The sequence below is a fragment of the Canis lupus genome, chromosome 12 (genome assembly GCF_048164855.1).
Source record: "Canis lupus baileyi chromosome 12, mCanLup2.hap1, whole genome shotgun sequence".
Classification (NCBI taxonomy): domain Eukaryota; kingdom Metazoa; phylum Chordata; class Mammalia; order Carnivora; family Canidae; genus Canis; species Canis lupus.
Window position 1 is genome coordinate 28,730,015 of NC_132849.1, and position 26,340 is coordinate 28,756,354.

The 26,340-nt window shown below is 44.3% G+C and overlaps 2 protein-coding genes and 1 long non-coding RNA gene across 13 annotated transcripts in view; 2 read left to right on the plus strand and 1 right to left on the minus strand.

The window, feature by feature from the left end:
• The window catches only part of ANAPC1 (anaphase promoting complex subunit 1), a 113,131-nt gene extending 101,195 nt beyond the window's left edge, over positions 1 to 11,936 (plus strand). For all 4 annotated transcript variants that reach the window (XM_072770240.1, XM_072770242.1, XM_072770241.1 and 1 more), the window contains one exon: positions 3,806 to 11,936. In XM_072770240.1, the coding sequence (XP_072626341.1) occupies positions 3,806 to 3,921 (116 nt within the window). In that variant the 3' untranslated portion in view covers positions 3,922 to 11,936. The remainder of the gene's footprint in view (positions 1 to 3,805) is intronic.
• Positions 2,947 to 16,050, minus strand: LOC140601401 (putative speedy protein E7). 8 transcript variants are annotated; one of them, XM_072770247.1, is made up of 9 exons: positions 15,910 to 16,048; positions 15,372 to 15,483; positions 14,776 to 14,898; positions 14,411 to 14,608; positions 12,872 to 12,930; positions 12,475 to 12,560; positions 11,763 to 11,937; positions 11,570 to 11,669; positions 2,947 to 3,211 (listed from the first exon to the last, which is right to left on the minus strand). In XM_072770247.1, exons 2-8 carry the CDS (start codon positions 15,385 to 15,387, stop codon positions 11,610 to 11,612), a joined length of 717 nt encoding a protein of 238 aa, XP_072626348.1. In that variant the 5' UTR covers positions 15,388 to 15,483; positions 15,910 to 16,048; the 3' UTR covers positions 2,947 to 3,211; positions 11,570 to 11,609. The 8 variants fall into 8 exon arrangements, with proteins under 8 accessions (XP_072626348.1, XP_072626350.1, XP_072626351.1 ...); XM_072770249.1 differs by having other exon boundaries at positions 2,948 to 3,186; XM_072770250.1 differs by lacking the exon at positions 2,947 to 3,211 and adding an exon at positions 3,791 to 4,740.
• LOC140601403 (uncharacterized) lies at positions 12,594 to 15,587 on the plus strand. Its single transcript, XR_012004414.1, has 3 exons — positions 12,594 to 13,500; positions 14,219 to 14,630; positions 15,420 to 15,587. It is a non-coding gene; the product is annotated as an uncharacterized lncRNA (long non-coding RNA).
• Positions 16,051 to 26,340: the final 10,290 nt, after the last annotated feature.

The window sequence follows — 26,340 nt, forward strand, 5'->3', positions numbered from 1 at the left end:
TGAAGTGGCTTTGACAAACATCCCAGCCATCTGATGAAACCACAGCAGGACCAAGCCCTAGGAGTAAAGTAAAAAGTGAAATAGAAGACCTAAAGTTAGCCTCAAGCAGAACAAAGGAAATCTGTTTGCATTCTACCTGCCTTATAACCTTCTTAGGAAGAATAAAGTATATGCTGAACCTTTATAGTTTTTAATACATAGTATTTGGTGTTGAATAAAGAATTATAACAAAAAAGGTAACAGAAACTGACTTATATGTGATCTAGTTGTAATTACTAGATTTGGACTTAAAATAGCTGTAATATTTCCAAGAAATTAGATGAAAAGATAATTTCACCAAAAATCTAGAATCAGTAAGGGTTAAATGGGAATTCTAGAACTGAAAAATATAACTGAAATTAAGAATTCAGCATATGGATTAAGTAGTGTATCAGACATTTAGCACCTGCCTTCAGCTCAGGGCGTGATCTTGGAGACCTGGGATTAAGTCCTGCGTCAGGCTCCTTCTCCCTCTGCCTGTGTCTCTGCCTCTCTCTCTCTCTCTCTCTCTCTCTCTTTCTGTCTCTCTGTGTGTGTGTGTCTCTCATGAATAAATAAATAATATCTGATTTTCCCCAGTGTATAATCTTGGGAGATCCCAGGCTGTGGGGAGGAAGCGAGAACCTAAGTGGAGCCTGGGAGACTTCTTGAGTTGAGGTGATGAAGCTGAGAGTACAGGGAGACCAGAAGAGCTAGAGTTTTACAGGATGAAATGCCAGAGAGGAGAGAGCTACACAAAGAGAGAATGCCAGACATCTGCATAAGTTCCCCCTCAGCTATCAGAAGAGTACTTACTGGTCAGCACATGCATGTGAAGAAACTGTTTGTGGCTAGGGGAGAAACTGTCTGCATGGATTAGAGGACACATTACCAGTTGTTTACACAGGTTCAGGAATAGTGCCTCTTCTCACAACTTCATAATTTAAGGGGCTTTAGATACTCAGAATGGTCTTGCTTTAGTAATGGGAAATACTTAGCTCTAGACTAAATAGACCTGAGTGTATTCTGGTCCCACTTTACAAAGCTCAAAAGTGTGGCACAAAAGCATCAAATTGTTTTTCAAGAAATGTAATTCTAGAATAAAGCCCAAGAACATAGAAATACAGAAATATCTGGCACCCAACAAGGTAAAGTCACAATATCTGTTATACAAAGAAATAGGAAAATAGGACCTATAGATGAGATGAAAAATCAATTAAAACTGATCTGGAATTGACATAGATGTTCAATTGGCAGACAAGGACATTAAGACCATTCTTATAACTATTCTGTATTTCAGAACATTAAGACATATAGAAGATATAAAATACTATAATTGAACTTTTTGAGATGAAGACTGGAGTGTTTGAGATGAAGAGTACACTGAATGGGAATAATGGGCAGGTTAGACATTCCATAATAAAAAGTTTGCAAATGTGAAGACATAGCAATAGAAACTGTCCAAAATTAAATGTAAAAGTACAAGAAGGAAAAAGGAACATAGCATTAATGAAATAAGCTGTGAAAAGGACCCAATTTACATGTGATTGGAGTCCTTGAAGAAGAGAGAGTCCCTGGAAAACTGAGGGGGGAGGGACACAACAGAAAAAATATTTGAAGAAATAATGGCTGGAAATTTTCCAAATTTGATGAAAACTGTAAATCCCACAGATTGAAAAATTCAGTGAATCCCAAGCATGAGAAATATGATTAAAGTTACATTAAGGCATATCATAACCAGATTGCCCAAAACTGGTGGTAAAAAAAAAAAGCCTTAAAAGCAGCTAGAGGAAAAAAGACATGCTACACACAGATAAAAATAAGAGTAACTTTGTATTTCTTGCAGGAAGCAAGGCAAGTGATAGATTAGTGGAGTAGAGGATGCAAAGGAAAACTAAAATGTCTTAGAATTTTATACCCAGCAAAAATATCTTTCAAAACAGTCATGAAATAAAGCCTTTTCCAGACACACAAAAGCTGACAAAATTCATTACCAGCAGACCCACACTATTGGAAATGTTGTCTATTAAGTTCTTTGGGCAGAGGGAAATAATGTTAGATGGAGATAGGGGCTACACAAAGGCATGCACAATATTGGAAATGGTAATGACATGGGTTTATTTATGCAAGGCTTCTTCTAAAAATACTTTTTTAAAGACCATTGATGGAATGAAAATAATAACAATGTACTATGGAGTTTATAAAACATGAAAAGTGAAAAGTATGGAATGGTAGTTCAAAGGCTGGGAAGGGAGAAATGGAAGTGCTGTTGGAAGGCCCTTATGCTAGGGGATCCCTGGGTGGCTCAGCAGTTTAGCGCCTGCCTTTGGCTCAGGGCGTGATCCTGGAGTCCTGGGATCGAGTCCCACATTGGGCTCCCGTCATGGAGCCTGCTTCTCCCTCTGCCTATGGCTCTGCCCCTCTCTCTCTCTCTCTCTGTGTCTCTCATGAATAAATAAATAAAATCTTAAAAAAAAAAAAAAGGAAGGCCCTTATGCTAATATGTGAGGTGGTATAATCTCATTTGAAGGTAATCTTTGATAATTTAAAGGTGTATGCTGGAAGTCATAAAGCAATTACTAAGAAGACAGAGTCAGAACATACTGCAACAAAGGAGCTATAGTGGAAGCATAAAAAGTCATAAAAAGTAATCCAAAAGAGACAGAAAAAGAGGACAATGGGGAAAAGAGCACAAATGGAAAACAAAGATCAAGATGATACCTTTCACTCTAACCATTTTAGTGTCACGTTGAATGTCAGTGGTCTGTTAGATTCCATAGTGCATTAGTATGTTGAAGTTGTTTCATATCTTCCTGGATGTTTTTATTCTATGTGCTTGAGTTTTAGCAAGGTCTGGGGAACACCATAGATTATCAGTTAAATAGGAAACTTGTCTTAATTTCTGCTGAGGTTTATTAAACATTTAATTCAGCTGACTGGCAGAGCCCAATCAATCAAAGGAAATACTTAGGAGAAAGTTTTCTCCCTTATATTCTGTGTAGCACAGCTCTTTCTTGTGTTAGTCATGCCTTAATCAGCCACTTGATCATATTGATCTGTCCATCTTCATGAGCTCCTGTGATCCTGTCCCCTCTGTTGTCTGCAGGTCTGCTAGGATGCTTGCTGTGGCCTAGAGTTGCAGGAACTTTATATACATATATGTTGAGGCTAGGAGAGAGGGAGTAGTGGACAGCTGCATATAGTGGGATGGAGGCAAAACGGAAGATGATGCTTAATAGGAGTTTCAGGTTATATACCTACTACTTTCTTTAGAGCAGTGGTTCTTAACCTTGGCTGTGCATCAGAATCACCCAGGCAGCCTTCACACTCCAGATGTCCAGGTTGTACTCTATATGAATTACATTGGAATATCTGTGGGACCAGAGTTGAGAACCTTTGCTTCTTAGAGGGTGGGGCAATAGATTAACGTCCATGTATTTAAGCCTATGTTCTTTTCTTGGGTACATGTTGGGGTATATAGATTAGGGTAATTGAAAGTAGATGGGCACATTTATTAATTCTATTTAAGTAATATATAATTAAATATTAATAGTTTCAGATGTCACAGGTCACTTTCTGAAGTACAAAATGGATACATTTACATTTTTATGTCATTTTACTGTACATTTGGGAAATTCATAGATTAAATGTTATCTTTGGGGAATTGTTTTCAAAGGGAATAATGTCATCTTTAAATGTGATTACGTGTCTGAAGCTTCCGTGAAAGGGGTGTGCAACTGAATTTATTTACAAGAGTGACTTTTTCCCCCCATTTCCATTTCTTTAGGGAGCACAAGCTTTGCTGAACTCCTCTTCAAATTTAAACAGCTGAAAATGCCAGTGCGAGCTTTGCTAAGATTGGCTCCTTTACTTCTTGGAAATCCACAGCCAATGGTTATGTGATCATGTCTGTTGGTAAACCTACCCTGAAACGTGACTTCTGAACAAAAACATGACCAAACAACAAAGCTAAAGAAACATTTATAAATTTTATAATATAACTAGGGGGAAAATAAGCTGCACAAACCTCAATGTATTTTAAAATTTAAGTGTTTTAAATATTCCAGAGGCTCTGTTGCTGTCAGCATTAACATTATATGATATATAAAAGTGAGTTAAAATTTACTTTTGTAAATAAAGTTTTTTGGTTTGTTTTCAAAACTCTTGATTATTTTAGTTTGGGATTCAGAGAATAGAGCAGTAGGCACTAGGGTGAAAATTCATTTAAAAATCTTTCAACTGTGGTGATTCAGATAAAGTGATTATGTTCAAGTTTGCAAGGTTTTTAAAGAAACTCTGTCATCAAGTTTTACTCTCTACAGCAAGAAAATGGCTTTTAGCATCTCCTAACATGTCACAGTTTTCCAGTCTAAAATTAGTGTGTACTTTCTGTGATGGTGCCAGGCCTCCTCCAGTCACCTTAAGTGGGAAGACATTTATACCCTAATGAAGAATTGCTCAACGTGAAGCCTGTTGTAAATAGAGGAAATATGCAATTTCCATTATAGAGAGGTATTCAGAAATAGCATTTAAAAATAAATTGCATTTCCACTCAAGATTTAGAGAATGAACATCTGTATCAAGAGTTTTAGACTAAGTAATGATGAAAGATAATCACGTAGAGGTGCCTCTAGCTTCAGGTCTCCCATACAGGAAGAAGAAAACTCCCTGCTATCCAGATTCTGACATATGCCCTGTGTTACCTGAATGGCCAGTGGGACCCTAAACAGGTAGAAGCAGCAAGATTCATTCAGTCATTCCACATTACCACATCCTGAATTTTGCTTTTTAGTTTTAAAGGTAAAAATCAAATAGAAAGGTTTCCATTGAGATTTTGGCAAAAACCTATGTGGCAATTGCTTCTGCAGGGTGGGCTTGCATTTACAAGGCACACTTCTGGAGGCAACTCATTCTCTCTAGACTCAATATTCCATCTGCATGCTTGCCTCAAGCACTTGCTCTTGCATATAGAACATAGGCAAGATGTGGCTGATTGGGAGGGCGAAATGTGTTTCCCTTTCACACTTAGCTAGCTTTTCTTATAATTAAAACTAAAAGAAAACAATTAAAATGGTAGATTACAGAAATTCCATTTGAATCAAGATTTAAAGAACTCAGTATCTAGGCAACTGTTGGTATCTTCAGTCTCAGTTGTTATAATTTGTATTCTTTTTTCTGAAGGATGACTTGAGAGGGTATTCTGGGCAGCCTTATGAGCAGACATGCTAGAAACATCAAAGAAATGAATGCCATCTATTTATGTGTTCTGGTAGCTATCACCATTCAGAATATTTCAGCCTCCTCAAAGTTAAGACAAGGGAAGAGCTGGAGAAGTGCATCTGGTTCCTAAGGGTTTTGGCCCAGAAGTGGCATGTGCCACTTCCAGTTACAGCCTATTGGCAGGAAGTAGTCACCTTGATCTGCCTCCTGTGACTCTTCCATGTGTCCACGAAGGGGAGGAGAACCAGACGCTGCTGAGTACTGGTTACTTAATGTCACAGTATGGTTCCCAGCTTACTCATAATTACCCACATTCATCCTTTCTACTTACCCAGATATAAATGCTTCCATAGGTTGGACATAATTAAAGAAATAGTTACACACACATGCATACTAAGAGAGATTATTGCCTCTCCGTTGGAGCCTGACATCTGTGCCCCTCCCTCGAGTAAGAGGTCCTGTAAATAGTGAAGGCATGAACTTGTGGGTAGCTCTGAGGCATGGACACCAGACCCTAGTAGGAGTGTCCATTGAGTTAAGCTCTACAGAGCTTCCCTCGGTGCTGCCCAGTCTTGAGTAAGGCTACTTTTTACCATTTGTCTAGAAATCAGCTGACTTCACAGTTAAGAGATCTTCTGACAGCCCAGAGGAAGTACGCAGGAAGGGTCCTCTCATATCTGTGCTTGATGATCCATGTACAGACCTACTTGGTCTGGGAGGCCGGTGTGCCTGTATGGCAGATGGGTCGGAGCTTGGGCAGAAAAACTGGAGCTTGGGAACCAGGATTCTGAGTAGAAGCCAGAACATGTGGAACCAAGGCAGGAATTGCCAGAGGAATGGATTTGTGTTGATTCTGAGGAAGGCCATGTCAAAGTCTAGTCTGAGGGACAAGAATAGGCCAAAGTCCGGAGATGATGTTGGGAGCTGGGTGAAACTGGAAGGTCATGGCCAATTTGAGATCCTAACCAGGGAGACTTTGTTGCCTCCTGCATATAAAGTTGGGGGCTTGGCTTATGGGTTCTTCTATCCTTATACCGCATTTTGTAGAAGATGACTAGCCATATAAAGATCTCTTCTGATTCAGCTATGGGGGAGGGGACAGGATTTGGTCACCCCTCTGTGCTCAGTGTCTGCAGTTTTCAACCAGCAGTGGAAGGAAGCAGAGGAGAGGTGGAGGTGCTATTTAGAGAGAGTATGCAGGCTGGAGGCCTCTGTTACCACTTAGCAACCACCCTGCAGATACCCATGTGGTTTACAAAGGTTCCCAGGTGACTGGCTTTTCCTGTTTCCAAGGGCCAGCTGGGTTTCCTCAACCCTGATATACATCAGTTGCTTCTCATTAGTCACCTGTAGGAAAGTCTTTTTTGCTAAATTGAAAGAAAAGCTTCTAAAACCATATCCTTAATTCTTGCCTGTGGATAAGGATGGACTTGCCTGTTAGCATCCTGTTGCTTTGCTCCATGTTATGTGCTTGAGTGAAATGGAGGCCAGGATGGAGAGCAGGGGTTGCCCAGATGGCAAGACCTTCATTCTTCAGGCGCTACATTAAAGGTCAGCACTGGAAGATCTTTCTACCCCTCTTTCCACAGCTGAGATCCCTGAGGCTCAGGGAAGGAGGTGGCTGGCCCAAGGTTGCACTGCTCCCGTCCCAAGCCTGGGCTGTCAGACCATACTGCTCTAACTCCTGAACCTGGGTCATTACTGCCTCTCCTCTTAGTGTTGAGAAAGAGCCAGAGTGACATTGCACTTGGCAGTTTGTGGATCCTTCCTTTCTCTGTGCATCTTTAGAAAAACCAAGGCCTTTGTGTTATTTCTTGGAATTAGATTGAGTTAGTCTGTGTGCTGCTTTCTTGGTCATAGAACTACCATCTTAATTTAAAATGGTTCTTTTAGCTAAAAATATTTCTTCTATTCTGTGGTACATTCTAACATGAAATAGGAAATTTAGAAAAAAATTTATACTAGGTTCAATAAACTCAGTGAAAATCTGTAAGTAACTGCATGTTAATAATTTCCACTGCTTTTACTCCAATACATAGGTGTGAAATCTGTTGCCTTGTCTCTGTAGTTAATGGATCTGTCTCTGTCTTTCACGTATGCTGCCTTGTGGGGCTGTAGTCTAGCCATGGAGTTCCAGAACCCAGATGTGTTAGATCATGATCCTGGTAATCATATCACTGGGGGGGACTTAACACAGGGACAGTGTTTAGAAGCTGGTTAGTGCCACTCATGTTCTTTCATTTGTCTTATGTTCATATTTGTGCATATTTTTCATTGAATCAAGACTGTTTTGTTCACTTACTGTGTACCATTCCAGAGATTAAGAAGATAGTCTCATCAACTGGAAATGTAGGGAAATGTACACAGCTCTTCAACAATTGAAGAACCATTAGCAAAATGCATTGTAATTGCTTCCCTAGCTGCATCACTCTGCCCGGGTAAGATCTAGATGAGATGAGCACCAGCCCCTGCTTGATGAGATGTCTGCAAAACCCCGGGGTGGGGAATGGGGGTGCTGTCTTGTGTTATCTTGCTCCAAACGCCCTCTCTGCTTCTCTAGTTAATTTGTGGGTCATCTAACTGTTCCCTTTTCATTGGCTGGTTGTCAACTCAGTATCTTTACTACCTCCTCTTCTCTTTGCTCCCCCTCCAGCTGTTTCCTGTGTGGGGCCAGGTAAGTGTGTGCCACTGTGAGGAGCTGGTGAGAGATGCCCACTCGAGGCTTGGAGGTGGAAGAGGTGGCCAAGCTGTTGCTGTCCTTCACTGGTCCCAGGCAGACACAAGGGCAAATGGTGCTCACCTGGCTGTAAGAAGCCAGTACCAGCTGTGACAGGTGCCCCCACCCCTGGCTTCTGTAGTTTTGCAGAGGCTTCTCAGTCCTTTCCTCCCCAAAGATTTCCATCTATTTCCCTTATCCACACCCTTTCTGTTTGGGTTCCTGAGCAAACCTTGTGCTGCTGCATAGGATGCAGTGACCCAGGTATGAACTTAGCCCCATCCCCAAGTCCCATAAAAGCCACATATCACCACTTGGTCTCCCCTGGTTTTGCTCATGGACTTCCCAGTCACTTGGCTATCTCTTGAGCTCCTGATGCTGTTCACCTTCCTTTTCCATTATCAAACCCTCGGGTGTGCTTTGACACTCTTAAGATTTTGTGATAATCCTGCAATCCATGTGCCAACTCATCTGGATGGCACCAACCTCAAGTCTCAGTGGCAGTGACACTCCCCGCCCCGAGTGGCCTTGAGTTTCTCCCTAACACACTGAGAGGACTCACTAGAGGAAGAACGAATGCATGGTCTTTATCAGCTGAGTAACTGGAACGATGTGGGTTGGCCCTGTTTTGTGCCAGACTTCCTTTGACTGAGTCACTAGATACATGAGTGAGGAGAGAAACAACCTCTTAGCTTGTTTCTACCTTGGCCTTCTGGGGCTGCAAGGATGAGGTGTCATAGACAGTAAATACTATGATTATTTGCAACTGGAAAGTTCTGGAGGACTAAAGAAGAAAATGCTAAGCCCTCCTGGGATAGAGAGGGTTAAACAGCAACTGTATTGCTTCCTGAAAGGAGTCAACTTTTTACAAGACTGGCTATTCTGTCTATGCCTGACCGTGAGAGGTTCCTGGGAACCTTGTCATCATCAGCAATTTCATGGCAAAATCAGTCATTTCCATGGGAAAAAAGTGGCAAAGAGCTAAACAGTTTCTGATAACTGCAATTATTGTCCAATTAGATTTCTTATCTAAAATAGCTATATATATCTATCAGTATACCTATATATCCATCCATCCATCCATCCATCCATCCATCCATCCATCCATCTGTTGGGAGTGCTGTAAAATCTATGAGCATCACTGAGCAGATCGAGCTGTGTGGACCAACCCAGGCCTGTGGATATGCCTGTAATGTTGGGCACCTACCCTCAAAATCTTGCCCCCATCCCAAGTGTCCTTCCTAGTCTTTGAAGGGTTTTGCCCCTGAGAGTTCCTTCCCTTGGTATCCCTATGACAATCCCTACTATCATGTGAGGGCATTTGCATGGTGTACCATGAGCTCTCATGTTATTGTTAGTACCTCTGAATGATTTAAGGATAATCTCACAGAGAGCTGGGTTTTGCTTTGTGAATCAACCAGAAAATTTTTGAATAGAGTTTAGATTTATTAATGCAAATGATATGACTGATCTCAGTTGAGTCTCATTTTTTATATTGTTTCTATATTATATTTCTACTCTTTCTTATATTTACCATGTGTCTTTATTTGGTGTTTGCTCTCTTAAAATTTGTCCTTTCTTTGGCATTCACATTTAACACTAATATCCTCATAGGATTCTTCTAGTCGTCCATGCCCCCCACCAACGGCCTTGTGTCTGACCTCCATGGCACCCTGGGATCTCCCCACCTGTCCCCCAGGCAGCCGTTCATGACCTTCTCCCTGTTTCCCTCTCTTCTCATTTTGAAAGTTGAAAGTTGGGTCATTTCTATGATGTCAGAGCATACACAATGGCACAGGAATCCCCCCTCTTATCCTCACTCTTGTTTCAGCCTTAGATCCACATGTCATCACACTCAGTACCTTCTGCTCATCTGCTGGCTGGACTTTCCCACCGTCTCTTCATTCAGTTGTAGCAGATTGTCGGGAAGGGTTCCAGGGACAATTGTCCCCAAGATGCTGATTGTCCTGAATGGGCTGGTCACATCCTGTATCCTCTGTCCTCATGTGTTTCTCCTCTTCCTGTCTTCTCTTTTCTTCACCATCTTCTAGCTGTTTCTGTGGCCTCTTCCTTCAGGTTCCTCCTCCTCAGTGATCCAGGCCTCTTCCAAGACTTTCTGTCCTTTCTCTCTCTGCCTGTCCTCTGTCTCTGCAGAGGCTCCTGCTCTGGTCTCTTGGCTTCTTTGGTCCCCCACCCCCACCCCGGCTCCATGTTACTATACCCTCCTGGATTATCCAGGGGGCAGGGCCTTTACTGGCTGACACCCGTAAGAAGGTTGGGGGGCATTGTGCTATTTGGGCTGCCATAGCCCTGGCTGTCCCTGCACCCTCCCTTCCTGCAGGTCTGAGGAAAGCTGGAGGCCCAGTACTGTCCCTCTGGGGCTCTGGGAGCCTGGGAAGGGAGCAGCAGCTTGGTGTTGGGGTAGGGGAAGGCAGGGGATGGGCAGGCGGGTGCTACAAGGAAGGAAAGCGGGATCAGAGCAGAAGGCAAACCTTACCATAGGTGTGTAAGGGAAAGGGACTCCAGCAAAATCAGCTGCTGCCCTCATTGCTTGTAGAAGTGACCAGACCCAAGAGCAGCCCCTGTTAACCAGGATTTCTCTCTCTCTCTCTCTTTTTTTTTTTTTATTGTGATAATGCGGTTTTCTTTGGAATTTGAGATTTGGGGCATGTACAGTAGTTGTTGGTCCTCAAATAAGAAGCCTGTGGATGAATTAAACTTTATCCCAAACATGGTTATCACAGAGCACACTTGACCTTTTTTTCTTCTGTGGTCAGAATAGGCTCAGTCACACCCTGCAAAGAGGCGGGGGTGGCTCAGTTCACAAGATTATTCTGGTACGGCTATCTCTCCAGGCAAAGGGTTCCTTCTGCATTTCACCGAAAGTCTCCCTCAACTTCAAGTAGACCGAATTACAGAAACCAAATTTAAACGGGAAAAAAAAAAAAAACAAACACATTCTAAAGAGTATGATGCTGGTCAAGTGGTCGTTTCCTCTAACTGTGTCATCTATTAGGTACTTCCTCACAGTTCTCCAGGTGCTTGTGTTCTTTTGTGCCCCAGTGATCTGATTTTTGCAGACCAGGAGCACTAGGAGCTTCTGTCTGTGACGAGACCCTGACACATCCTGCAGGGACCTAGCTACTAAGCTTGCTTCATGTGGGAGCAAAACACATACCGCTTTTGATGACATGTTGGAATTAATGTCTCTTTCCTCCCAAGAGCCACCAGGGTAACAGCCCCCTTTCCAGAAAGGGTGACTTCAGTGTCTTCCATTTATTTGTTTAAAATTTTCAACTCAGATCAAAACCCTACAGAGGTTTTCATTACTTAGATCTGCATTTCCAAGAGGTTTCCTAAAAATTTTTTTGATATGCAAATTGGGATCTTGTGTTACATACATAATTCCATAATCAAATTCATTTGGGGAATTTTGATACAAACACAGGTAATTACTTTCTTTATCATGGGAGTTCTTGGAGCCCTTACTATGCTAATATGCTTGAAGGGATGCTGTATTGCTTCTTCTTTATGCCCACCAGCCCAGGAGGTGCCTACCCAGCATGGGGGTGGGGGATGTCCAACCCTGCGGAGCCCCAGGGCACCTACACTCACCTGGACCACCTGCAGCCCCACCACTCTGTTTCCTGGGGACCTAGGGGGCGCATTGGCGCACCCGACTCCAGACCCAGTGATGTGGGTTCTGGGCCTGAATCTGAAAGGGAAACAAAGCAACATGAGTACCTGGAGGACAGGCCCAGCTCCACCACTTCTGGGGTGTGCCCCCTGGCCCTCATTTCCAACAGACCTCCTCACACAACTCAGGAGTGACCCAGGCTCGGTGCCCCATTGCATGGAAAAATTCCACCTTCAACTTCAGGAACTCCTTGTAGAGGTCTGGCCAGTGTTCCCTGCCCAGCAGGAACTGGAAGATGCTCCGTTTGGATGTGGGGTTGTCCTCCTCCATGTCGGAGGCAATGTAGCTGCCATGGGAAAAGACAGGAAGTTTGTCAGGCTCCAGTGATGGTTGGCAGCCTCAGGCAGTGCAACGGGGAGAGGCTGCACTGGTCACATGGGAACACCCAGTGCCCAGGGCAGTCTATCCAAGAGGGAGGGTCTGGGAAGCTCTATCTGCAGAGAGCCTGGGTCCAGAAAGTCAGCAAGACCATCCTTAGGACTAAGCCTATGGGGCTTACACTATGCCTGGCCCAGGCCAAGGTTCTGGCTGCCGGCCATCTCCCTGGGACTTCTTCCCTCAGGTCACTCGGTCTCTCTCTGAGCAGCAAGTGATGTTTACTGGCTACTTTCATAGTCTTAGGACCTTACCTATTGTCTTCCCCTCCCCAATGACCGTGTGACCCCTGAAGGCCTTGTCTGCTCTGTAGTCAAGACGAACAACTACTTGGGACCTTCAGGCTCACGGGCGTAACCAAGCCATCCCAATGGGGTAATGAGGCCATGGGATGGGGAGGTGGTGGTTTGGGGCAGAACTGAGAGCAAGTCCCCAAGGAGGCACTCACAGGGCCAGGAAAAAGTGGATCCTGTTGTAGAGGTGTCCAGGCAGCCCAACACGGCCGAAGTACTCCACCACCATGGAGAGCAGATACTGTGTGGACACGGAAGGCAGGTGAGAGGTGAATGGAAGGGGCGAGTGTGTCCCGCATGGTCCCATCCAATGGCCACAGTGGGAACCCCTCAGGGTGGGCTGTGCTGAAAAGAGGAACTGACAGAAGGCCAGGAGAAGATGCCCAAGGGAAGGGCAGGCCATGGACGGTGTGTCCTTTCCTTCTCCGCCCCTGAGAGCAGGTCTCTCCAGGGCTTCTCCCGCATGAGCAGAAATCTGGTTCTCTGTTCCTGCTCCCATGGGATGGTGACTGCGGACCCCTCGGTCCCTCATCATTTTTGTGCTGCAGATACCTTATCAGACACTTTGAGGAAAATGTCAGCTTCCAAGAAGCTCTGGATAACAGGATCCTCTGCAAAGGAAGGGAGAAGTGATGAGGGCCTTGGAACAGCCCTTCTGGGAGAAGTGAGCGAAGGGCTGTGGGACATTCCAGAGGGAAGGAAGAAAGTTGGAGCCTCCCCAAGTTCCTTTGTCTCCAGGAAGTGGAGGCAGCCTCCTTTCTGCCAGGAAGGTTGTGAGTCTTAATGTTACTAATAGCTGCAATTCCTTCCAGTGAGGCTCTGAGTTTCAGCTGTGGGGCGTGGATTTCACTATTGTAATTTAAACTTCCCCATGAAGGGCAGGGATGCATCTGTTGATCATAGAGATGTGGTCCTGCTCTCAAAGCTTAACACATTTGCCCCAAGCCAGGAGCTTGGATGTGGCCATGGGTCTCTATGACACGGCATCCTTGTCACTTTATCATGCTGTGACCATGCAGAGCTTCCTACTGCCTCTGATCAACTGAGTGCCCTGAGCCTGTGGCAGATCACAACTCCTGGGCATCCTGCCCTCTCTCTCCTGGATCCCCTCACTTCCTGCAGATAATGACCTGGTCTCGCCCACCCTCAGGCTTGTCTGGGATTAGAATTGTCCCCTGGAGGTACCATTTTCCAGGGGTGCCCTGAGAATGCAGGGTGCTAACTGTGGCTCCTTGCCTGGGACAATGACACTGCACACCAGGAAGGGATAGGATCATTTCATCCTCCTCCACCCTTCTGCAGCCAGTCTGGCTCTCTGCAGTAGAACTTTCTGTGATGGTGAAAGCATTCTAGATCTGCATTGTTCAGTATGGTAGCCATTAGCCATGTGTGGCACACTTGAAATTTGGCTGATACTGAAAAACTGATTTTAAAAACCTTATTTAATTCATTTAAAATTAAATAATAGCTACATGTGGCTAAAGAATGCTGTATTGGACAATGTGATCTCAATGTTATCCCCAAACCTGTCACACTCAATCCTGCCACTGGTCCCGATGGCACCTTCCTTTACAGACATTCCCTAAGCACCCTATTCTGAAGAGTTCCCTTGTCTTTGCTCAAGCTCCATCTCCAAGCATCATTGCCTTTGAAAAACATTACTTCTCTACATTTGTCACTGGCTGAGAGCAACTTATTTCTGTATGAGTTTGTTTTTCTGTCTCCTCCCACCTTGAACAGCAAGATCTACGTTGTCTTTTCATTACTAATCTCTAAAATCTTAATTCGTGGGAATACATCAATGTATCTCAGTAGGCAGAGGCTGCACCCCTTGGTTTGTTCTGAAATGTCTTGACAGTTGAGCTCTCTCCACTGTAGCCTCCTCCCTATCTCTCCAAGAACTTGTCTCAAAGAGGAAGAACCTTCCAGCCACCCAGCAGAAGCAGGGTCACTCTGTGTCTGTGCCTCCTGGACGCCTTACAGCTTAGAGCCCAGGGGGAGGTTTGGGCATGGTCCCAGAGCCACTGCTTCCAACATGATTCTCAGCACGGCGAGGCCCTGTAATGTTCCATCAGCTCAGAGCGCACACACCCAGAAGTCGGTAGAATGCTTCTTGGTCTTCAGGGCGGTAACTTGGTCTTCTCCTCTTATTCATCCTGAGTTTCATTCCTTCAACATGATCAACAGTCCATATGTTTTTCTTCTGTCCCCTCTTCTTCCAGGACCTCAGCTCAGAGAGAGTTTCTGAGGCAGTGGAGTTGGATGTCAGGGTGCTACTCTCCTGCACAGCTGTAGAAACAAAAGATTCCAAGTAAGCATGGATGTGATCCACCTGAGAAATGTAGTTCTTTCCTTGCAACTCACTCTGAACACTGGACCTGGACCTAGTCTTGGGAAGACAAGATGACAAGTGGTCACTCTATAGTAACACTCTGTGCCGGGAAGCAGACACATACCTGCCTTGACATCCATTGATTTCCTCTTCTTCTGGCCTCTCATTCTCCTGACTTTCTGCTCAGAGACAGCCTCTGAAGAGGCAGAACTGGAGGCTAGAGGGCTCCTATTCCTATTCCGTGGAGCTGCAGGGAGACAGGAAGGACCCTGTGTCATCATGGTGGGAGAACCCACCTGGGAAATGCTAGGCTCTTCCTTTCCCACTTGCCTTGAGAATTTTGCATATGACATCTGGAGGGGTAAGAAAATGACCATCACCCCTTTGCACTTGTCTGTAAAAGAGGGTAGGAACGGAATTATTATTTCCCTTTCTTTGCCAGGCAAAAGCTGCTCTCCTGTGCATCTTTCCATGGATCATTCTGCCTGGAGGATACCTCTATAGAGGCAGATGTAACTTCTCTCATCATAGATGTCTTTAATAGTCACCAAAGTGAATGGGATAGTGACCTCCCTATCTCACCCTGAAAACCCTTTCCCTTGCCCATGAAGACCCAAACACATGAGAGTCAAGAGTAGGAAGGAGAAGTAATGTTGGAACCATGATGTTCTGTAAACTTCAGTCAGAGACTGTGGGTAGAAGCTAGATGACCACACATACCTGCCTTCCCTTCCATGCACACTCTTTTCTTCTGACTCTTCTTTGCAGGTCCTGTTGACTTCGAGCAATCTCTGAGGCAGCTGATGTGGAGCCCGGAGAGATCCTGTCTTCTCTATGTACGCAAAAATGGAAGGGACTCAACCTAATTCTGGCTGGACCACTTCTATTTGCTTAACCTACTCCTCATAAAACCTAATAGTAATTAAAATGGCAAAAATGGCTAACAGTTATTGATTGCTTATTGAACTTCCAATATTGATCAATGCATAAAGAATGACTTCATTCAATTCTTATAATGATCTATGAGGTAAGGTGTATAACTTAGATGATTTGTAGATGCAGAAATAGCAACTTGTCTAGGATCTGTTCCTTAACTGTGGTAGTGCACTTTGGATTTGGGATTAAGACTTGTATCTGGCCAGTGCTCAAGGAGAGGATGGCCAGGAGCAGCAAGAATTGAGCCTCAGTCACCTTTCTATGAGGGCTAAGCTGGATGGCCTTACATAATCGGTCTAGTACAGGAACGAGTGACACTCACCCAGAGTCCACTTCCTGGCTGTTTCAGGATCTAGGCCTCTCACACTTACCCGGAGCACAGCCTCAGAATAGTGTGAGAAGAACACTGACTATAGCCAGGTCTTTGGGAACAAATGGCTTCCGAGATTCTGGAGCCCTTGACACAAGTCACTGATGACATCACACCATTCCACCAGGAACTGGTCTTTGGTCTGTACAAGGTACTCAAGGAAAAGATGATAGGCCTCAAGGACAGAGCAGTTAGTGTCCCAGCCTGAGCACCAGACTCACCTCTTCTTATCCCAACACTATCTCTGCTTTGAAACTCATCTTGTATTTAATCAAATCAATTAATAAGATGAAAGCAATACACCCATGTATCAAAACACAAACTTAAAAGCTGACTAATTCCTCATTCGTAATACAAGTAACTCATGTAGTTTATTTTTACTGTCTTCTTACTTCTGTTTAGCTATTACCATATTAAGACTAAAAAAATTTTAACTTTAAAAAAAATTTTAACTTTCATATTTTAAGATGATTGTAGATTTACATGCAGTTGTAATAAAACAGAGATCCTATATAACATTCACCAAATTTCCCCCAAACTTGCATAACTATAACACAATATCACAACAGGAAATTGACATTGGTACAATCCACTGATTTTATTCAGATATCAGTTTTACACACCCTTGCTTATGTGTGTCTTTAGTTCCATGCAAGTTTTTCAGATGTGTATCCCTGTGTGACCACCACCAACATGTATAATATCAAGATTCAGAGTAGTTCCATTATAAGGATCCCTCATGCTAGTCTTTTAGAGTATCCTCCTCTAGCCCCTAGTAACAACTAATTTCATCTCCATCTCTACAATTTTGTTATTTCAAATTTATTATATAAGTGGAAGCAGATAGTGTATAATCTTATGTTATTGGCCTTTTTTTCACTTAGTATTTTCCTTGAGAACTATTCAATTTGTTGCATAAATCCACAGTTCATTCTTTTTTATTGCTTTGTGGCACTCCATGGCCACATGGTAAAGTGTGTACTTTGTTTTGTGAGCATTTGCTATGCTCTTCTAAAGTGGTCCTAATTTTGCATCTCCACCAGCAATGTCTGAGTGGTCCAGTTTCTCCATGCCATTGCCAGCAGTTGGAGTTATCACTAGCTTTTATTTTGACCCTATCTCATCATGGTTTGAATTGGCATTTCCCTAATAGATAAAAATGTTGAACATCTTTTTGTGTGTGTTTGCCATCCATATATTCTCTTTGGTGAAATGTCTGTTCATGTCGTTTCTAATTGAATTGTTTCCTTCTTTACTGTTGTGATTTCAGAGAGCTTTTCATATATTCTAGGTGCAAGTCCTTTGTAAGATATGTGGTTTGCAAATACTTTCTATCAGTCTGTAGTTTGTCTTTTCATCCTCGTAACAGGGTCTTGATGCCAAGGCTGCTTGTCCTCCCAGTGAGGGTCTCCTTAGTTTTGCTTCAGCTACTTCATCTTGTTAGGGAGACAAGTTGAATCTTACTAGAATTTCAAGCACTGCTGTGACCAGAGCTCTCAGACCACTAACAAATTATTTTTAATTCTTTTATTTAGTGCAGTGCATTTGAGACCAAGCCACACTCAATATCTCAACCCAAACTTGCTCTGAATGATGTTTCCCTTGTGTTTGCTGCTGAAATAGCCATCACTCTGTAGGAAATGCCCCTCAGGATCGAGAAGCTCACTCTGCAGTCTGGGGAGATGGTGCCTCTGACTGCTGTGCGTGTCCCAGGCTAGCATGGGGAGTGCACTGCAAACCTCAGCTTTTGTCAGGCTGCAAGTCACAGGCTAGCTCATATTTCCAGCATGGGGAAATACACCCTGCCCACCATGAGGCCATGACAAGGACATGGTTGTGTGACTACAGGAGCAGGAAGGGACCATCATCAATCTAGCACACACATTAAGCACAGCCATGTGTTGAGGGGCTTGAGACCTCCCGTGACCGGGGAGTGTCTCCTCTGTGGTTGCCAGGAAGAGAGTCTATAGCTTTATTCTCAGATGTCAAGAATCACTTCTCTGCATCCCTGCTTCCACATAAGTGAAGTAATAGGGACTTAATTTACCCTCCCACCTGAGATAACTAGAGGACAAAATATATATAAAAAAAAAAAGTTGGATTTCAAGACACCAGACATGAGGCAGTGCAGAAGAGTGGACCCTGAGGGAAAGGAAACAGATGAAGTGTGACCTGTGATTGTCCCAGATTATTTCCTAGAGAGCTTCCAGACGTGGGGCTGCCCATGTGGAGTCACTTCGCAGAAAAGGCTTTATTGTTGAGCAGCAACATTTTTTTTTGTAATTTTTCTAACACCAAGTGTTATTTTCCTCCATTGTCCAAAAGGATGCAGGGATGACTGTTGTACTTGGTCATGCACTGTGTTTTAGATGAAGGTTTTAAAATATTTGTTTTTATGTTTTTTAAATTGATATTAAAAAACTGAGTGTAAGGAGCCCCCAAAACTAGTAATCTGGTTTTCTCTTAAAATCCGGCTTCCATTTGCTAGTGTCATGTGGGCTCTTTCTACAGACTGACTGTACATCAGACTCCCTGCCTCAGTCGAGTGGGTCACATAACAAGGAGGCAGTGCCACCCTACCTCATATGAGACTGGAGGCTGCCTTCCTTCTTTGGAGTAAGACATGCTCTTAAAAATGCCAATGAGTGGGGATCCCTGGGTGGGTCAGCGGTTTAGCGCCTGCCTTTGGCTCAGGGCGTGATCCTGGAGTCCCAGGATTGAGTCCCATGTCGGGCTCCTGGCATGGGGCCTGCTTCTCAGTCTGCCTGTGTTTCTGCCTCTCTCTCTCTTTGTGTCTATCATGGATAAATAAATAAAATCTTAAAAAAAAAGAAAAAGAAAAAAATGCCAATGAACAGCAGTGGGATCATAATGCATTTTTTTTTCTTTTTTTCAGGACAGACTAGGACATGTAAGATGGCTATGTGGGACCATTTAGGAAGGAGGGAGCAGAATGGGGCTTGGGGTCAGGGAGAAGAGAGTTTCTAGAATCCTAAAAGGATGAGTCTTCTGCTGTTTCTAGAAAGGCTGTTGTGACAATGAGTTCTTTTCCTAAATGTTCAGTGTGGCTCTATACAGGACAGTACTAATTTTTTTTTTTTTTTTTGATGAACACATTAGGACACAAACATTTCATGTATGTGTTTGAAGTAGTCACTCTTGGAGATTTTACATACGTGTTCCTATTATTGTTCCAAACTCCTTGTGAATAGGCTTTAGAACATGAATATCCTCAGTAGTGGCGAGTTTCCATTTTTTAAAATTAGTTTTTTTGGCATCAAGAGTGCCCCTACCATAAGGTAGGTGATGAAGTAGTTTCCACCAGCTGCTCTGCTGGGACCCAGAAGGTGGTCAGTTCATTTGTTGAAGTGAGCCAAGAAATGAGGCAGTGGCTGCAAAGCTGGGGATGTTCATTTGCTTGTGGAACTTTTAAATAGATCTTCCAAACTGTTAAGACAACACTTGGATATCTTTATGTTGATGTGTTTGCTTTGGAAAACAAACAAAAAAGAACTATTATGTTATAATTCCACTTCTCAACAGGTACCCTGCCCTTTCCCTCTCTGTGTTAGAAAGGTATTTAATGTAGTGACTGAACCTCTGGGTTTCTTCACGTCTAAAATAAGAGTAGTAGAATATACCTCATACAACTGTTATGAGGGTCAAAATATATTTGTCAGATGTTACCTGGCAAATGCTATAGCTGCAAGCCATAGTGAGATGTGTTTCTTATCTCCAAGTCTGGATACATGCATGTATTCTGCCTGAAGTGCGCTCCTGGGAGCAAGAGACTCAGTCTGGCTGTTGCCTTAGATAATATCTCAGGTGATTGGAGACTTTTGTTAGGGAGCACAAGTATGGAGCTAGGTTGCAGTGTGGAGCAGTTGATTGGTGGCATTTTACAGTCACCTCCCATCTTGCGGGGTGGGTAGGGCCATGCTTCCGGTCAGTCCATTGGTAGGTGGAAAAGCCCGGTCCTCTCTTTTGGCGTTTGCTATGTGATCCCCACTATGGCCAGTAGGTGGTGCAAGCCACACACTACTGCCACCACCACCAGCTTCAGTCTTTTCAGCCCTTCTCAGAAGGGAAAGGTCTATTTCTAACTCAGCCTGGGCTTTATGGCAATGCTTAATCACATGGAAAGGAACATGCAATAACTACTGGTATTTCTGTAAACACACATGCTAAGTGCAGCTGCCAGTTGGGGATGAGGACAGAAGGAGCACTCAGTGAGAGGTCTCCTGAGGACAGTCTATAAAAGGAAAACCCTGTGGGTTTTTAATTCAAGAGCTTCCCAGTTAACCTTTGTGACTCATAGAAAGAAACATTTAGAACCCAGAAGGACAATGATACCACATTTTGTGGATTGTAACCTGGTCCTCCCTGTCCCCCTCCCGCTTCCCCCGAATGGCCAGTTTCAGGAGGAAAGGCCGGTGCCCTAGCACAGGGCAGGCATGCCCACCTCCCAGAGCCAGCACCTTCTGAACGGACTGTGACTAGTTTTCCTCATCTTGGGTCCTGCCAAGTTGCCTGCTTCTTGTGTTCCTCCTGTCTCTGGAGAAGAGTTGATTAGAATCTCATCCTATCATTAATAAAATTGGCATCAGATGTGAAGCTGAAGAGGCGACACCACGCAAAACAAAAGAGTAAGTGAAATCTGGTCGACGATGAGGCAATAAAGACTGGATGCTTTTAATTTTAATACATGGACACTTGAAAACATTGTACACATAACAAAATTAGCTATCTTAATCATTTTTAAGTGTATTTAACACATTTGTGTTGTGCAACCATCACCACCACCTGCCTCCGAAGTTCTCCTGTTGTAGAACTGAAACGCTGTTCCCATTAGACACTGACTCCTTGTGATCTCCTCCCCATAAGCCCTGGCAGCTGCCATTGGACTTCCTGTCTCCACAAATATGACTATCCCACGTATCCCATGTATGTGGAATCATACGGTACTTGTACTTCTGTGACAGGTTTATTGCACTGAGCACAATGTCCTCAAGGTTCATCTGTGTTGTAGTGTGTATCAGACTTTCCTTCCTTCTTAAGGCGGAATGATATACCATTACATGTGCATATCAGATTTTGTTTCTCACTCATTCATCCATAGACTATGGGGTTGCTTTCATGTTTTAGTTATTGTGAATAGTGCGGTGATTAACATGGTGTACAAATACTGCTTGGAGACCTGCTTTCTCTTCTTTTGGGTATGTTCCCAGAAGTGGAATGGCTGGATCATGTGGTCACCGATTTTCAAGTTTTTGAGAAACACCTCTATTGCTTTCCATAGAAGCTTTTACATTCCTACCAACAGTACACAAGAGCTCTAATTTCTTCACATCCTTGTGTAGTTTCTGTTTTGTTTCATTTTTGGATAGTAGCCATCTGAATAGGTATGAGATGGTGTGTGGACACTTAAGTATGTTTTTTCTAAGACTTTCTCTTGAGTGTGCTAGGCGACCTGATACCTTCTTATGACAGTGGTCTTCAGATAAAGATCTCTCCCAACCCCCACTCTCTCCTCAGAACCTCTGCCCACAGAGCCTTCCATGGGTGGGTACATCTAGGACCAGCCCCTCCACCTCCAACCCACTTGAGAGCAGCTTCATTTGGACCAATCTTAGGTCACCAGAATTTCCTGAGGTGTTACTAGGTCACAGCTTCAGATCCTCTGAGGACAGGAGCCAGACTGGTTGATTTGTTAACTGCACTGTGTTGCTCTCTTGTCCCACAAGTGGAAGGTCCCAGGAATCTCTCCTTTTGCAAGCATCTCCCTGGAAGGAGTGTGGGGAGGCTGGGAAGCTTGAAGTCCTCAGCCTGCCTTTGAAATATCTCATAGTATTGCCAAGGGACATGGCATGGGCACATTTACCCAAAGGGTGGGGGCAGGGTCACCCAAAGTGTCTGCCCACCTAGGCTTCAGTGGCCCCAAACATTCTCATGGGGTCAATAGCTATATATCATTGTAGGGCAGCCTCTTAATTATAGATTCATTTCATTTTAAGAACTTTTTGAAAACAAAGTGAAACTTTCTTGTGCATCTTGTGAGAGAGACATTCTGTGGCAGATATAAGTCGGTAAAAGGCAGTCTGTTCCCACAGAGCTGAGACTCAGGAGGAGGGCCAGCCAGGATTCAGGGTGAATGACCAAGTGCTAGGGTCTGTGGGGATGCTGGTGTGATGCCCTCAGGTAAGTTTGTGTCTAAGTCCTGGGTTGACACTTGTTTGTTCTGTGTCCATGACAAAAACAAGCTTAATGATAGCTACCGTTGGAGTTGCCAGGAGGTTTAAAATGAGGTAATGATGCACCCACTTAGAAGCATCTGGAATGGGGAAGTGCTGTTAGTGTTCTTCCTCTTTTCCCCCTCATTATCTGCTCAGCCTAAGAGGAGAGTGTTGATGAGCCCAAGTTTAGACAGAGAGGAGGAAGATCAGGGAGTAAAAGCAGTTTTTGGTGGACAGCTGCCCTGGCAGACAGCAGACAGACAGAAGGATGTGCTCCCTGCAGTGGGGAGAAGAAGGAGGAGGGGGAGGAGCTCCAGCTCAGAGATTCCTGGCCCACTCAGGCCAAGGATGAGGTCCCACACAATAGCTACCACTTTCTGGTTAAACTGGGGTTTGACCTTTGGAAGGGCTCAGCTTTCCAAGTGAGGGCTTTGCCCAGATTCCTGCTTTCCTGCTGCAGCTGATGGCCCAGCTGCCCAGAGGCAGGTACAACTTATGGAAGTGCAGGAAAATTCTAGTTTTGCTGTTTTTAAAAAAAGAAATCTGATCATTTATTGAGCATTGAGCTTATGTTTTGAGATGTTCGTTGGCTGGTCACTAAAGGGCTATTCATGGATAAGGGCTTTTTATTAAATGGAAGGTAGTAACTTCTGTGAGGCCGCTCCTGGAACCATCTTAGTTAACAGTTTATAGTTTGCCTTTTGCTGATCTCATCTCATTCTTTCCTTCAACAGGCCAATGTGGCAGGCAGCAGGGTGCCCCTTTTACAGACAGAGAGACAGGGAGACAGACAGAGACAGAGAGAGAGACAGAGAGACAGGGAGACAGAGGCTGAGACTGAGGGCCCAGGCAGGCTTGAGGGAGGTGGCTGGGGCACACCTGAGGCGTCTTAAGGGCGTCCTCATCTTGGTCATGGCTTCCCCCGACCCGATCAGTTGATCTCTCTCTTTGGCTTTGGTTCTGGGGCACACTTTCTGGCATTTGAGAAGCTCCCTTTTCAAGAGAGAAGCTTAGTTCCTATTTCAGCTTTAGGCAGGTGATTTAAAACACCACCTAGTTATGTCTGGGGTGTGGACACATGGAGAAGGCTGACTGAATACAGGGAGAGAAGACTGATCAAATGCAGATCCTAGTTGGCCACTCATGAGCTACCCGACCCTGGAAGTTTCACTTATAGTTTATATCTTGCCTCTTATCAGGGCTCTTCGATTAACTAACCAGGGGCTGGATATAACCAGCCCTTACTTCTCCTGGAGAGGCTAAAGGGCACAGAGAATGGTGAGGAGCATAGCCATTGGGAGGAAAGGGGGCCAGAGAGTGGGGCCAGCTCATTTGACAAGGAGCCCTGGGAAATGTGAAGGTTGTATGTTCTTTGCTGAGTCAGAGCATTCGCTGGCCTCCTCTGTTTTTTGCAGATTCCCTGGAATTTGGTTGCAAAGGGCCTGGCACCTTCCTGTGGCTTTTGAAATCTGGAATGTGGGCAGCATTGAGCAGAGACTGAGGTCCACAGCTGGGGGTGCCCTCACAGTCCTTCCATGCCTGGCGGCTGCAACCTCTAATTTGGGGTCTATTGTGGTATTGTTAGTGTTATTCAGGGTTTTGGTTTCAATAGCATCTGTGATGATTGCTTTGTTATTTCACAGAAATTGGTACCAATGGTTGGCATGTAATGTGGTAGCCTTGGTTCTCTTGCTTTTGCCCAACACCTTCCAGAAGAGCAAGGCAGTAGGAAAGGGAGCGCGGTTAGTTTGCTGAGCTGCAAACATCAGCAGCGGTGGGTGCCTCATACTCTTGCTCAAGCATTTGCCCAGGCATGGTGCATTTGTAAATTTGCAGAAATAATATCATTCGCCTTTATTATTTGCCCCCTAAATATGAAGAAGCTCCATGGCTTTTGTTTTCTCCTTAGTGAGAAAGAAAGAATTTTGGTTTCCTTGAGTCTGGCCAGATTATACAGAGGTGATGCGTTTTAGTACTTACATTTGCTGTGTTCCTGTCCCTCTGACTTTTACAGACTTGTCTTATTCCTCTGAATAGCAATGCTTGTTGGCACATACTCCTTGGGATCCTTCACATTGTTTCTGGCGAATTTCTAAAGATCACACTGGCTTTTTCTCATAGTCCACAAACTCACAGGATTGATCCTTCAGGCCAGTGTTCTCTCTAGACATCTGGAACACCCTGCTCTGACTTTGCCTGTTCTCCAGATGGTGCTACATCACCTTGGACACAGCCCCCTCCTCTGTGGGGACCCCTCTTTTGTGAGGTGATAGGATGTGATATCTCTGGGGTGGAATGCTTTAAGTCTGCTTTTCCTGGGATATTTGGTGGCCAGGCTGTGGACCCCATTCTGGCTTTTGGAAGGTGTGCCATTGTCTTGATGTAGGCCACCCTATTTTAGAAGGGACAGGACAGCAAGGATCCCTCCCAGCCTCTTGTTACCTGTACCCACAGCTTTCTATAGGGACAGAGGCTTAGTAGCAAGTAAGGTAAAGAAGGATGAGATTAGTTTGTGGACTGATTTTTTTGAAGTAAGTAGGTGGGATCTTTTAAAAATATTGTTATGTTATTTATTTCATAAAATCAATCCATTTTGATTAATCTGTTGCACCCTGAATGAATTTTGATAATTATACATAGTCATGTAACCACTGCCACAGTTGAGATACAGAACATTCCAGCACCTGGAGAAGTTCCCTTTAACTTCTTTGGAATAACCCCCCTTTATGGCCCCAGGAACCAGTGACCTGTTTTCTATCACTGTAATGTTGCCTTTTCTAAAATTTCATATAAATGCAACCAAACAGTATGTAGTGTTTGCATCTGGCTTCTTTCACTCAGCATAACTGATTTGAGACTTGTCCACATCCTCGTGTATATCAGCAGTCAGTTTCTTTTTACTGTGGAGTGGTTTTGCATTGCCTGGATGCACCACATTCAACTTCCCATTTACCAGCTGATGGGTATTCGAGTTGTTTCTAGGTTTTGGTGATCACGAAGAAAGCTGCATGAACATCATGTACAGGTCTTTGGGTGGATGTCTGTTTTCATTTCTCTTGGGTGAATACCCAGGAGCTGGTTCTCTGGGTCGTAGGATGGTTGTATGATTTGTAAGATACTGGCTAACTATTTTCCAAAGTGGCCATACAAGTCTCTTTCCAAAAGGGGCACTTTCAGCCAGGACATACCACTGCCCTTCCTGGCATCCATGCGTATCTTTCCGTGCAATGATTTTCAAGAAGTTTGTTGGACATGTAATTAAGATACATGGCTTTTAGGCAGAAGACGATTGCATATCTGTGGATGAGATGAGCCCAGCTTTGAACTCTGGGTGCTGTAGAAAGGTTTGCATTGTCGCCTTGAGGAAAGCAGGTACACCCTGACACAGTACAGGTGGGAGTCACATCTCCCGCATGTCCTCTTGGCTCTCATGTGTCAGTTTTGTGGGCGTGCCTCAAATGGCAGTTCCAAGTTCATCCTGAGTTGAGATAACGCCTGGAGGCAAGAGGGAAAATATCTGGGGCTGTCAAATCTGGTGGGAAGTGATTAATCATGGAGACTTTTCTGGCACACTGAACTGACCTTTCTCCCACGTGCAGCAGGGGCAGACAGGGTCAAGTTTAAATCCAAGATGACAAGTGTCTGGATTAAGGAAGGTTGTTTCTGCATGCTTGGCTTGGGGTCAGTGGTTCTGTGTCTCACACCTGGTGAAAACTGACTCTCAAATGAAGAAAGAGTTATGGGGGCTGACTGAGCTTTGGGCTGGAACTTCCTGCAAGGTTTTCACGACTGACATGCCCTTCGCATGTGTTGGGGGCATCCTGGTTCCTGGCAGCACCCGAATGACTGTTTTACCTTGGAAGTCATCCTCTTGCTCACCATGTGTCCAAACCTTCTGAGTGCAAAATGGGTTGCTTCTCTTGGAGTCCTTCGGCCCTCTCCCATAGAGGGGGTCTTGGGTCAATCGAAGCTTGCATGTTTCGTGGCAGGCACCTGCTACTGTCCATGGGCCTCGAAGTAGCTCCAGATCATGTGATCTGTGGCATTTATTTATTACCAGGTAAAATTTGGCCTCTGAAGAAAAGGCGCTCCCTCTCGCATTGTCTAAGGCTGTGGTTACTGTGGAACCCTTACTTTATTTATGGTTCAG

What these genes read in the sequence shown, in the direction of transcription:
- LOC140601401 (XM_072770247.1), bottom strand. An exon ending in ATCCACTTTTTCCTGGCCCT is followed by an intron (nt 11,938 to 12,474) that starts GTGAGTGCCTCC and finishes TTCCCATGGCAG; the next exon opens with CTACATTGCCTCCGACATGG. An exon ending in CTCCTGAGTTGTGTGAGGAG is followed by an intron (nt 11,670 to 11,762) that starts GTCTGTTGGAAA and finishes TTTCCCTTTCAG; the next exon opens with ATTCAGGCCCAGAACCCACA.